Genomic DNA, 12,948 nt, shown 5'->3' with positions numbered 1-12,948 from the left:
TAGAGCTTCACTTGAGACAAGGAAGTCCTTACAAAATCTCTCCTCAAGATTACCAGGGTGTGAATGGCAGATGGACTCTGTCTATTGTCCTAAGTGACAAGCACAGAATAGGAAATACTTCAGAAAGTGTGAGCAAAACCATCAGCCTTTCACAGCTGCTTCTGAATGATGCTAATTCCCAGCCAGTACTGAGTCAGTATCTGCTGCTTTTCTGAATACTGTGACTAGATATAACTGCCAATCTGTTTTCTATTTCACCCTGCCCAAAAGAAATCATATAAAAATATGGAAGAGGTGGGTGGGGAGGGGAAGAAAAAGAAAAACAAACAAACCCCACAACCAACAACAAACCTAAGTGCATTAATTCTGAACCTACCCAGTTCTGCAAGACATGGCTCCAGCTCATTGTGCTGACCTTGACTTAGTTCTGACTTGCTGTGGACAGAGCTCTGCATGGTCTCTGACTTCTGCTGGTCCACTAGCACCATTACTGCAGGTTGCTCCTGCAGTCCCATTAGTACTTATCAAGCAGAGAATTGTTTGCTTGGTCACCACCTGTAAGCATTTTGGTGACTCATTTATCAGATTTTGCTGTATTTCAGAGAGTAAATCACTTGAGCTCCTTATGAGTATCAGGTTTTTTAAAAAGACGTATGATTTGCCAGACTACAGACTGTGACCCTGTGATTTTTTTAATTCACTGGCTAATTTCTTCCATCTGCATTCATCTATTTTTCCATCAACTACATTCCATTTAACATGAACTTCAGTTCTTAAATGTATAACCATGGCTATCCTGGAAATTTTCACTGTGGCTGAGGAATGATTTCTAGTGCTTTTAAAACAAGAGGACAAAGCACTCTGATGTTAATTAATTCTAATGGGAGTGACATTTAAAGTGTTGGGTATATTGAAGAACATCTCTATCACCAAACAGAGCTATGCTCCAAAACATTTGCTCCTAACAGTAAGCTATGGGGATAAAGAGGGGGGGAAAAAAAAAAAAAAAAGAAAAAAAAAAAGAAAATAAAGGAAGGAAAGGGGGTTTTTCTATAGTTCTTGTAGGGTGGGATAGTTAGTTTTGTTTTTTGAAGGACCATCCATGTTTTTATCTTGTTAATATGTCTTATTTTTGCTCAGAATATCAAGCTGTGCAAGATGTTCAGGATAAGCAACGAGTGCCACTAACTCAGCTGCCTCACTTCAAGTTTTGGGGCTGACAGTTTTGTACACTTTTGTTAACTGCAGCTTTGAATAGAGTTAGGATTTTTTATTATAACTAAAGACTGGCTGCATCAGAGTCTGGCTCACAATCATGATATTAAATTACTTTTATCTAATTCACTCCATGGTTCACTACACCCTGCTCTCACTCTGTATTTCAGCTTCTCCCAGTGTCCATCTGTAGCCACGTGGAAGGGTTTCTATTCATCTTTCTCACTATCCCTACTGTCTCTGCATTTTATTGGTATCTCTCCTTTCAGACACATCTCCTTCCACCAGCATCTCAGAGTCCCCTCTCCCCACTCCATGCTCAGCTCCCCAGTAGGGACAGGACAACTCTCCACCAGGACATCTCCACACCAGGACACCAGCACAGCACTGTGTAATCTTCTGCTCTGCAGAGAGATGTCCTGGCACAGAGATGTCCCAGCAGAGAGACATCCCAACAGAAAGCTAGCAGGGGAGAACTGTCCTATTCTGTCCAGTAGCTTGGAGAGAAGCTGAGGCATCTTTTGGGGCAAATTCTCAGTATGAACTAAGGTACCTAATCTCTCATCTGACTACCTTGACTACTAAGAAAGGCAGTAACGTGCAAACCCTTACTCTCCCCTTCCTTCAGGCCCATGTATTTTCAACAAAATAATAGTCACTGGAAGAGGAAGCCAGAGGAGGAGATAAACACAAGAATCCTGATTATAAAGTAATTTACTTAGAAAACAGAAAATATGAGCTACAGTTGCTGTTTCAGTTGATATTTCACTATTAATTTAGAGTGATACATTGAAAGAGGAAAAAAAAGTAAGAATGCCTTGCAGGCTGGTGGCCCATACACTTACACAAGATGTAGGAGGTAGGTGTTTACTGTCCCTCAAAGCAAAGTGGAGATTGTACAACCACATCCTACGATAAGAGAGCCCCATTGGCATTATTTCTTTTTTGACTGGACCATGAAACCAAGCTGTCCTTGTCCTGCTCCCTCTCTTCCTATGCTCTGCAAAGTTCACAGGCTCCTGCCCTACCCCAGGCTCACTGAGGTTCAAAGCCTTAAAGCTAAATGGTCCAAACTTACTGTCAAACATCGGATTTCTCTCCATGACTCCCTTTCTCAATTATTTTTGGCTGCATTTTCAGGTTTTTTCTCTCTCTATCCTTCAATCACAGGGCCAAGGACCAAGGAAAAGTTACCATATTATCATTCAGACCATTTACATCAAAGGGCTCTGGATTTCCACTGTTTTGGTATTCTCCTCCCCAGCAGTCACTGCCAGCAAAGACTTCACTGGTTCCCACCCCCAAACATTTTGCACACCGACATGGCAGAAAATTAGGGACAAAACTGAATTCTTATTAATTAGTATCATCTGACTACCTGCTAATGCAAAGTTCTGATTCCCTCAAATGGCTTAGTATGTCAGAGCTGCCACCCACACACAGGCACATCAGCCAGGAATGAAGCACAAAGAACAGTTTTCCAAGTAAGCTTAATTGAAGGATACTGAGTGACCAAGCTATTCACTTTATCTTACACTGATGGCTCCTCACATCAACTATTTAAGCTCCATGCACACCCTCCTGCTCAGCTGTGACTGCCTCTACACAACACATTTATTTGCAGTCTGGCAGTCTGGTTGGCTTAACCCTTCAACCTTATAATATATAAAAAAAATAAAATTGCTGATGTTAAAAGCCTCCCCTGTTTAAACAGACATTTATGTGAGGAAACAGCTGTCCAACCCCAAAGAGGATTGAAGCTTATATGTTACTGGCATCTTTCCATAATTGGTCTAAGAGGTCCAACAAAGATGAACCCCACATAACCATATTATTAACTGTTAGGAAGAGAGCAGCTGCTTGATAAATTCAACAGTTTTGTGTAAAGTCACAGGGACTCGATTGAAACATTTGATCTTTGCAGGTTGGTACTCTGCAATGTTTTCACTGAGTGCTCAATTTTTAGCCTGGGTAAACATTTCCCACTGCAGTGGGAAAAGTGTGAAGCAGTTAATTAGTACCCCCTAATTTTTCCAACAGAGCACTTAGAAACAAAAATTAATAGTGGTAGATTTTTGTTTACCAAAATGTCCTGTCAGAATCAAAAAGTAGTTGAGTGGCTACATGGGAATTCTGTGGTTTTAGTCTGCCAATGACAGAACAGAAACTGTAGTACATGACCAGTCCAAGATATTTTTAATAATTATAAGAAATAAGCACTGAGATTATGAACAGTACATAGCAACAGAGAAACTAGATAACTCTGAACACAGGGAAATTTATTATGTGTGAGATCTGTCTCAGTGTGTTTCTTAAAAGCAAAAAACTAAGTTAAAACCAGTCCTTTGTTGAGCACACATCTTTTGCTCAAATGAAGCCAAACACTTTCCTGAAGTTACACCATATAATGACATTTCTGTCTTCCTTCCATTGCCACTCCAAGATGCTTTTCTTCAGGTAATTGGGAACAGTGAGTTAGAATGGGACAGCAGAACTTTCCAATAACTCATTTATTTGCATATTGTGCATAACGTTGTCCTTCTTTTATACTTCCTACCATTCAAGCAAAAGGTTTGCTAGAGCTTCTTATCGCTTCTTTTGAGTTTTTCGGGTTTTGAATGGAATTCTGTGATGTGGTAGCAGCAGCAGCAGGGAGCTGTGATGGGAGCTGAGAGTCTCAGCAGTCACAGGCCCCAACACAGTTTGCTCATGACAAGCTGGGTTGCAGCCTCCAAGTTAGCAACAAAGACTTGAGAGCATATATTCAAACTCAAATGAACCAAACAAAATCAATGAGTAAAGTCACTACTTTGAAACTTCTTTAATATTTTTTCACTGCAGTGTCAGACCATTTAAAGGTTACACAAGAATGGTGAATTTGGCAGTTTGCTGATAAGTCATCTATCTGTCCTGGACTCTTCTCTAATGCTAGTGTGACTGACATGAAAAATCACAATATTCCCTACATAAACAAGAAATTACGATGTGAAAATGACTGCTTTCCCTGTATGACTGTTGAACAGAAGATAATGCCATTTTAGTCTAATAGCCAATAGTCTTAGGACACCCCAAAATGTGTTCTGAATGTTTTTGAGGGTTTTTCCTCAGTCTTTTTCCCCTGTCTGAAAAAGCTTTTAAATTGTCACATAAATTTTACTTATTTAGACAGTAACCACATCTTCTTGACATCTAAGTCTCATAAGTGTCCTTTTAAAGTATCAATACATCAATATAATTAAAAATAAAAATTGAGATGTATAATCTCTCACAGCCAAGGGCATAACTTCACCTTCATATTGACTTTTCACTGCACAACAGCTTAATCTCTCCCAGCTTCTCCAACTAACAGGAAATACAAATGCCATCTTTCATTCTATTACTGCAAACCAATAACTCAATAGACATTTTTAACTCATTGACCTTCTCATGGCAAACTAATCTCCCTACTGATCATGGGACCACAGACTCAGGGCAAAGGAAGAGTTGGATTCTTTTCTTTGGTTGTTTTTTTTTATTGTTTTTACTTTTTCTTACATGAGTGAGCGAAACAGAGGGACAGGAGAAATGCTGAGAGGAATAGTTTTGCTTGATGAAATACAAACTCAAGAGATTTTTTAAAAAGATATTATTTTTTTATGCCAGAGATGAATCTTCTTTATAAGGCACAAAGATGAAAGAAAAAAAAATATATTAAATGACCAGCAAATTCCAGAGACAAATTCAGCCAAATGTGTCTTCAATGGAGTAATGCTAGAGCTTGATTTCTTCCCCTTCTCACAGTCTAATTTTCTGTGAAAAGTTCAGAACATAATAAATGCACAACTGCCAACATTTTCCTTTTTTTTTCCTAAGAAGATAATGTTATTTTCTGACCACCTAAAAGGGGTACAACCAGCAATTACATCAAAGAAAGAGATCAAAAGGTGATGTGAAATGAATGCCACAAGGTCTTGTTGCTGTATTATTCCCTTCTTCCACCACTTTCCACTACTTTTATATTTCAATGAATGCTCTTTTTTTTTTTTTTCAGTAACACAGTTTTAAATAGCAACACAGAGTAATTGGTTACATCTCCTTTCTATAGATTGCCTTCAGAGCTCACTGACTCCTAAGATGAAAACAGCTGACTTCACCCCCTTCCTGTGAATCACAAAGGAGGATTTCAGATTTGGTTATTATAAAGCAATGCCATTAAGCTTTTCCCTTGGAAGTAGCACTGATGAAAAGGAGATCAAGGCAATGAAGGGGCCTTTTTTGTGGCCACAACCCATAAGTGAAGAGACAAGATGGAAGCAAGTAGCTTGTTTTGGAGATGTTAGGGCTGACCTGAAGAGCATTACTCATGTGGCCTCAGAGCAGCGTGATATCTTCCTGCAAGGTAAGGTACTCAGGAAGCTCAGCCCAAAGCAGTTTGGATGAATGTCTATCAAAGGCAAAAAACACTTTCATGTCACTATAACGAAAAAGAGCCTGGTCAATCCATTTTTTAAAGGCTGAGGAGAATGACAGAAGTACAAAATCAAAATCCAGACTTCACTGCTGCTTTGCAGTACTTTAAAACCTGTATTTCCAAAAGACGAAACTACGCCATATTTCCCTATAAATGTGCACCTAGGCTTGGTGCATTCCCACTGAATGCTGCTGGGGCTCATTCACTTCAGAGAGGCATGCCAGCAGCTCCCAAAGTGAGCAGGACTGAAGAATGTGTGTTGCTCACAAAGAGGGTGGACAGACTTACTTCAGTGGCATGGATGCTCTGGAAAGACAAAGTCATTGGAGTGACCACTGTGGCTGGTCCAGACCTCTTTAAGCAGAGCACAGGATGCCTAAAGCAATGCAGGAACTGCTGGAAACAGAATGAACTGCTCTTCAGTACAGGAGGTAAATGAGAAGGGATTTTGATAGCCAGGCAGCACAAGACAATACACACAAAATTCCTGCAGGATTGTGCTGCAGTCAGATAGAAATGTTCAGTTTAGAAAAGGCTGGATATGAATGTCCCCAAGAAAAGAGCCTTGCTTAACTCAAGACCATTTTCTTAAAGATAGTTTTAGCAACTTTGATAAATACCCTGTTCTGTTCAATAGAATCTTTGGAAAGTCTTGTCACAGCATACATTTGAACAATTAAGAGAACCTAGGAATCTTACATCTGAAAGATAATTCAGCAATTTAAGTTAAGTAGACTCATTAGAATAAACCATACAGACATGCCAATTTAGTGAACCCCTTTATGGAGGGGTGGGGAAAGCATGTTCTCCTGTTTCTTTTAATCATTAGCAGTTCTCTTCGCAAGCAAAGGGACAATTTACATGAAAAGCTCTCACTGTATTAAAACTAATCAAACAACTTGTGACTCTGCAAAGGTTCTTCCAGGTTTATATCTGTATTCTGTGAAGTAGTACCAGTGATTTAAGGACAATTATACTGGAGGGGTCACACAGATCATATCAGTATTTTAACTGCACCTAATGTACATTGACTAAGAAAAGCCATTCCAAAAAAAAAAAATAAATCAATATTTGAGGAGTAAGAGAGGTAAAGATCAACAAGGAGAAATTTCAGGAGATCCTTTCCTGAGCACTATTATATTACTCTAGAAGATCAGATACACATTTGTCTGTAAGGAAGCATGGGCATGGTTCTGTAGTTGTACATCTATTCCTAAATCACTCACAACAACTACAGTTTACTCAACACAAAAAAGGTGTTATTGGAAGACTTGGAGCAACTGCCTGCACTTGCAGGAAGGTGGCACACCCATGATTTAGTATTTTTCACCTCTGGCATCTGTGACCATGATTTCCAAACTCTGGTTCACAGAGCTCACCCATAAGAACACAATTGTGGTTTTTGTTCTTGCACCAGGACAGTTGACAGGACAGTAAAGAGCACTGGTAAACACACCCATAGTAAGACATATATGTGAATTCACAGAAGCAAAACTCTATCTTCACATGCACTCAGTGCTTCCCTTCCCCTGTCAGCCTTTCATTTGCCTTGTATTTATGATGCCCTTTCAAAACAAGACAACATTAACTCACCCCTGCCCCATGCTGAAGAACTTCTGCAAGATTTGATTCTGTGGGTAGAACTCTTAGTCAACACAACAAATCCTGAAATACTCAAAAAATCATTTCTAAAGGATTTATATGGCTTTTGTGGTCAAGCTGTCAATTTGGGGTTTTTTTTCATATTTGGAAAGCATAGTTCTATTGATTTCCAGTTCTCACTCTGATGGAAACACTTCTGGATGCACATAACACCTTGACTTGGTTTGCTGTAGACTTACCTACACACACTGTAGGTAAGTAAGGGGTGCATTAAAGCTCATCCAGCTAGCCTGGCTCCCCCTTGCACAGATCAGGGAACTTACTAAAATTGGAAAACTAAACTTGCTAAAACCTCTTTCACTCCCAGTATAAGCAGATTTCTTCCTAAATGAGATGCAGGGGCCAGGTGACAGACCTCAGCAATGCTCAGCAATGTAGGGATGTGACCAGCATGCCCATCACTGTGGGGAGCCCCCAGGACTGCACCTCCCACCTGACACAGAGTTGTGGAGAACCACACGGAGAGGAGGGAGAGAGAGAAGGAGAGAGAGAAATAAAAATAAAATTCTGTTCTTTAGATGAAAACCCTAGCTGATTTCAGATAAGATTTACCCAGGATTCTGATCTGCATTACACTTCTGACCCACTTTAATTACAGAATTGAATAAACCATACCTTTATGTTTATTTAATTTTAATTAGTTTTTTTTAAAAAAATCTGATTCAAACATGAAATTCCTGTGAAATCTACCACATTTTTTTTCCTGATTTGTAGCAATGCAACAAGAGTCTCAAGAATCAGGTTCTGGAAATGCTGGCATTCCACCACAGCAATGTAAGCCATCTTGCTTGATGCACACAGCCCCAAGGAGCATCTCAAGGCCTGGGCTCTGCAAGAGCTTAGATTAGGTACAGCATTGCTTTCACTTTAGCCTCTATCAGGTCACCTCTACAAATTCTCAAAACTGCCCAAAGAAGCTGACAGTCCTTCCTGGCTGTCCAGCCTTCCATGTGGAGTGGTTGCTGATGGTGCAAAGCTTACTCCACCCTGCTACTAAAGGGGTTTAACAAACTGAGTGTGTAAACAAGAAAGGTCTAAAAAGCCAGATGCAATATTTTGGGGTCTATAAAATACTTCTAAATGCCTACAGGGAGAATTGCTGATGGTGTATCTGTTGCAACAGGGAAGACTGGCACCCCTGCCCCCAGTCCTGCACATTTCCTGATGCACAAGGAATGTGTGCATGTGTGCACACAAGCAACACACACTCCTTGTGCTCATCTCAAGTGATGTGGCAGCTGTCACAGTGGCATTATTAGTGCCATTTGAGTGATTTCAGTCTTAGCTATAGGGGTTCAGTTTACAGCCTTATGATGCATTTTTCTGAAAGAAGTGGGAGGTGGGACATGAAAACTGCTTTATCTCTGTGCCTTTTGGGACACTTGGTGACACCAACCAAGGAAAAAAGGCACGTGGCTGATCTTGAAAACACAGCAAAATTGGCTCATGGCTGCTATTAAAGCTGAGATTAGTTCAGAAACCAGGTGATCCAGGACCTCCCCATAGCAATTAAGACTACTCTGATGTCCCATCAAGCTTCCTGTTCGTTATGTGGGAGAAGCAACATTCACTTAATGAACATACATTATCTGCTCTGCAAGGAAATAAACATTAATTTAGATTAAGAAAAAAAAAAATTAATCTTCTGTTTGTCCTTATTCTTACCTTCCCTGCATGGGGACAGGAGTGAACTCCTTCCCTGGAGCAACGCAGCCATCCTCCCCTATTGCTGGTTTTTCACACAGGGTCTGTGGCTCTCCAAGACTTGCTACCATGCCATGATACTCTTTTAATAGCCCCAGATCATTGCAACTGCTGGTCACTGGTTTGGCTTCCACATTTGCAGATAAACTGTCTTGATGTAAATGTGTCTGACTCAGCTCCATTTCTTGTTGCCTAGAAATTATACTGTCATCTTTGTTATCCGAGTACACCTGCTCCTGGGGAGTGTTCTCCTAAAGAAAATGAAAACAAATATATTAGGATTAAATTGAATTGACTCAATTTTTATTTAAGTACAGGTGTATTAAAAATGCTGAGCAGAAGACTGTTTTTGTACACCTTTGGATATTTCTCTTGGTGCTTTATTTCCACCAGGAATCATTCCAACATGTTAAACCTCCCTGGAACTTCAAAATTAGCCATTATAAATATAATTGAAATACATAAACAGGTGGCTTTTCTACTTTTTCCATGTCTGCACTGGCCTATCCCACAGAAGAAGCGAAAATCATCTACACATTAGAGGCACAAGAGCTGCTGGTGCAGAACATGTTCCCAAGATACAGCAGGACTGCTTCACAACCACGAAACAGCCTTTCTTGGGTGGCTACAGTGGCAGCAGTCCCACCAAAGCTACCACTCTCCCCCCAGCCCCTTGGGCTCCCTCAGAACACTTCCATCACCCTAAAGCTCTGCCGCAGCTGATGGCTCCTCATTAAGCAGAGCAGGTACTTGAATTTTACAAAGACAGTGTGCCATTTCACCAGTTGTCAGCAGCGTTTATGAAATGTGAATCAAACCTTGATGAAAATTAGGTACTATTATACGATTATTAACAGTGATTATAATAAAACTTGGTGCATAACAGTCAAAAAGCTTTTATGCTCTCATCATTAAAATTCAGCGTGAGAAGTTATAAAAAACACTTCAGAATCCCACAAAGTGCACAAATCAGACATGAAGACTGAGTTAAAGATCAGCCTGTCTTAAGCACATGCTGTGGAGTCTAATCACAGGAACATTTCAGCCTGAAGTGCCACCACAGAGGACAGCACTAGCTAGGCCTTCAGCCTCTGACATCCCCTCAGTGGGAGACAGCAACCTTGTCAGAGCACATACCTGCTCCTCCCTGCAGTGACCTCAGCACAGGACACACTGGAAAACCTGCAGGGCTGTGGGGCAAAAATAGCACAGTAATAAGGAGCAGGCTGGAGAATTCACTAGAAGCAGAAATAACAAAAAGCTAATGGTGATTTTGTGCAGCTTTTAAGTCTCTCGGTCTTACATGCTAGAAAGGAATGGAGGCTCCTGAAAGAAAAGACTGAACATAGAGGTCACCACAAATGCAGATCTTGGCTCCAATCAAAGGCAGGCTTGCTAACCAAATCTAAATCAGAATTTCCCAAGTGCCATTCCCTTCTCCAGTCCTGCATTTCTTTTTCTTTCTATTCCTAAGGCCCTTAGTTCTCATATTCTAATCTTCTTCACCTGCTTTTACAAGTAGATTGACAAACTTGACTCTTCCCATCACTACACAATAGCTTGAGTCCTGTCCTGGTCCCCACAATTCAAAAAAGACATGGACAGACTGGAGGGGGTCCAAAAGAGGGCCCCGAAGGTGATCAAAGGGCTGAAGAACTTGCCCTGAGATGAAAGGCTGAAGGAGCCAGGTCTTTTCTCCCATTGGAGAATGTTCAGGGGGGAGCCCCTCACAGTATCCTGTTACTTAAAGGGCAGCTACAAAGACGATAGAGGCTGTCTCTTCAGAAGGAGCCACATTGAGAAGACAAGGGGCAATAGGAGTAAGTTGTACCAGGACAGGTTTCATCTTGGTGTAAGAAAGGAATTTTTTAAAATGAGAACAATCATTCACTCGAACAACCTCCCCAGGATGTGTTATAGTCCTCATCAATGGAGGTTTTCAAGATGTGACCAAACAGGGTGCTAGATAATCTCATCTATGCTCCCTTTCCCATGAAAAGTTGGACCAGATGGTCTTTCAAGGTTCCTTCCAACCTGGGGTGCTCTATGATTCTATGATTAGCAGCCCTGGAAAACATCAGCATAAACAAGCCTTTGCTTTTGTGGCATTCAGAATGTACAGTGCTTGTCTCGAACAATCCAAGAGATAAGTGATGGACTTTGGCACTCAGGATATCTGTTGTCTGTCTTGTGGCATCTGAGAGTTGAACAACATTTGTTGATGGACTAAAGAGATGTCTCAGCAACCCACTCAACTGTTTTGCTTCCCCTCCTGCAATGTGTACCTGAGAACTGGGGAGTTTAATGTGGGACATGCTGAGCTTGGAGAAAAAAAGGAGATCTACAGCTGGTGCTGGGACAGTGATAACCAGGCCTTGATATGATATCTCATGAAAACCACCAACTTAGCAGGACAAGACAAAGAGTGCTGGTCTCAAGCCACTTCCTAGGACTGAAACTCCACTGCAATAAACTAATCCTGTGGTGCCAGTTGTCTCAACCTCCTCTTTGAAATGGCTGGTCTTAACATTTAGCCAAACAAAGACTATCTGCAGGACATAGCCCTGGAGCCGTACCTACCCCCCTGCTATCTCGGAGGAGCACAGAGAAGATAGCAGGATTTTCTCCCTTATTCAGGGAGAAAAGTGGGGGTGCAGTGGGCAGGAACTGTATAAAAATCTGTGACACTATGGGTGCATTTGAAGCACTTCCCCACCAGGAACCACTTCCCCACCGATGACATCGCTGGACCATGGTGGTAACTATGCTCTTGCTTGCTGTCCTCTGTATTTCTGCTTTCTCCTTCCTTTTCTGTCTCTGTTTTCCTCCCTGTCCTATCCGCTCTAGGGACTTTGCTGTGTTACTCTAATAAAAGTTTGTTGTGCGTGTGACATCTGACCTCGTTTGCGTCTTAATTTCACCATTTGGGATCACCTTTAATAAAAAAGTGCCACGTATCCGAATACCGGATCGTGACAGCTTTCTTGTTCCTTCTAGGTTTACTTGAAAGGGATCAAAAAGAAAGAGAAGATAGAGAATTACTGGAAGAAGGTGACAGGTATTCACTTAATAGGGCTTCCATTTTTGGATGTGGCTGGCATGTCTCAAGAAACACCAAAGACACCAGTTTTCAATGGACAATACCTCTCCCCACTGGACAATGCCCTCTCCCCATCCATCAGCACAGGTTGCCTTCTCCTGCCTCCCCAAGCAGGACTTGTTTGGCAGCTCCAAGGCTTTTGTGGACTGTTACCAGAACCCCAGACTCACGTACCCCCATCTGCTCCTGAGTCCAGTTTGGGACCTTACTGGTCAGGAAACAATTACCAATTGAGGAATGTGGGATCCACATTTACATATTTGTATAGATTTGTATGTAAATCACCATAAGCATTAATACTATTTATTATTTCATTAAACCTATTCTAGGTTTGGGTTTATTTTCCAACCTTGAAACCTCTCTCCCTTATTCCTCTTATTATCTTCCCCTGGGAGGGTAATGGAGGCGTAACAGAGAGCATCTGTCACCTGGTTATTGGCTAAAATTGTGACAGTGGAGCAGCCAGTTTTGCCTGTGCTAAGATTTCAGACTGCTAATAGACAACTCTGAAATGCAAATACTTCCAAATCCAAATGGAAAAAATAATGCTTTTTGCCTTCAATCTCACTTTATATGTTTACATAGTGCTTTTATTAAGACACTTTGTAAATCATTGAGGTATCTGCCCACTTACTCTGCTTTTCTTTACTTTTGATTTATCTGAGTGCCTGCTGTGAAAACATACAGATTTTTAAAGGATGTCAGGCTGGGAAAACATGATCAGTAAGCCTACAGCAACTCAGGCTGTACTATTTTTAAAAAGTTTAAAACCTAGATATGACCTCTAAAATTGATTCTACCTTACCCCCAAAGTGGG

At 41.0% G+C, this 12,948-nt stretch overlaps 1 protein-coding gene across 1 annotated transcript in view; it reads right to left on the bottom strand.

Moving 5' to 3' along the window:
- OCA2 (OCA2 melanosomal transmembrane protein) overlaps positions 1-9,332 on the bottom strand; it is a 179,470-nt gene extending 170,138 nt beyond the window's left edge. Inside the window, exon 1 of the mRNA XM_051608617.1 lies at positions 8,993-9,332. Coding sequence (XP_051464577.1) covers positions 8,993-9,213 — 221 coding nt within the window. The 5' untranslated portion in view covers positions 9,214-9,332. The remainder of the gene's footprint in view (positions 1-8,992) is intronic.
- Positions 9,333-12,948: the final 3,616 nt, after the last annotated feature.

Source organism: Apus apus, chromosome 1 (assembly GCF_020740795.1).
Source record: "Apus apus isolate bApuApu2 chromosome 1, bApuApu2.pri.cur, whole genome shotgun sequence".
In the NCBI taxonomy this organism is placed as follows: Eukaryota; Metazoa; Chordata; class Aves; order Apodiformes; family Apodidae; genus Apus; species Apus apus.
Note: the sequence above shows the minus strand (reverse complement) of the source record. Positions and strands in the feature narration are given on the sequence as shown.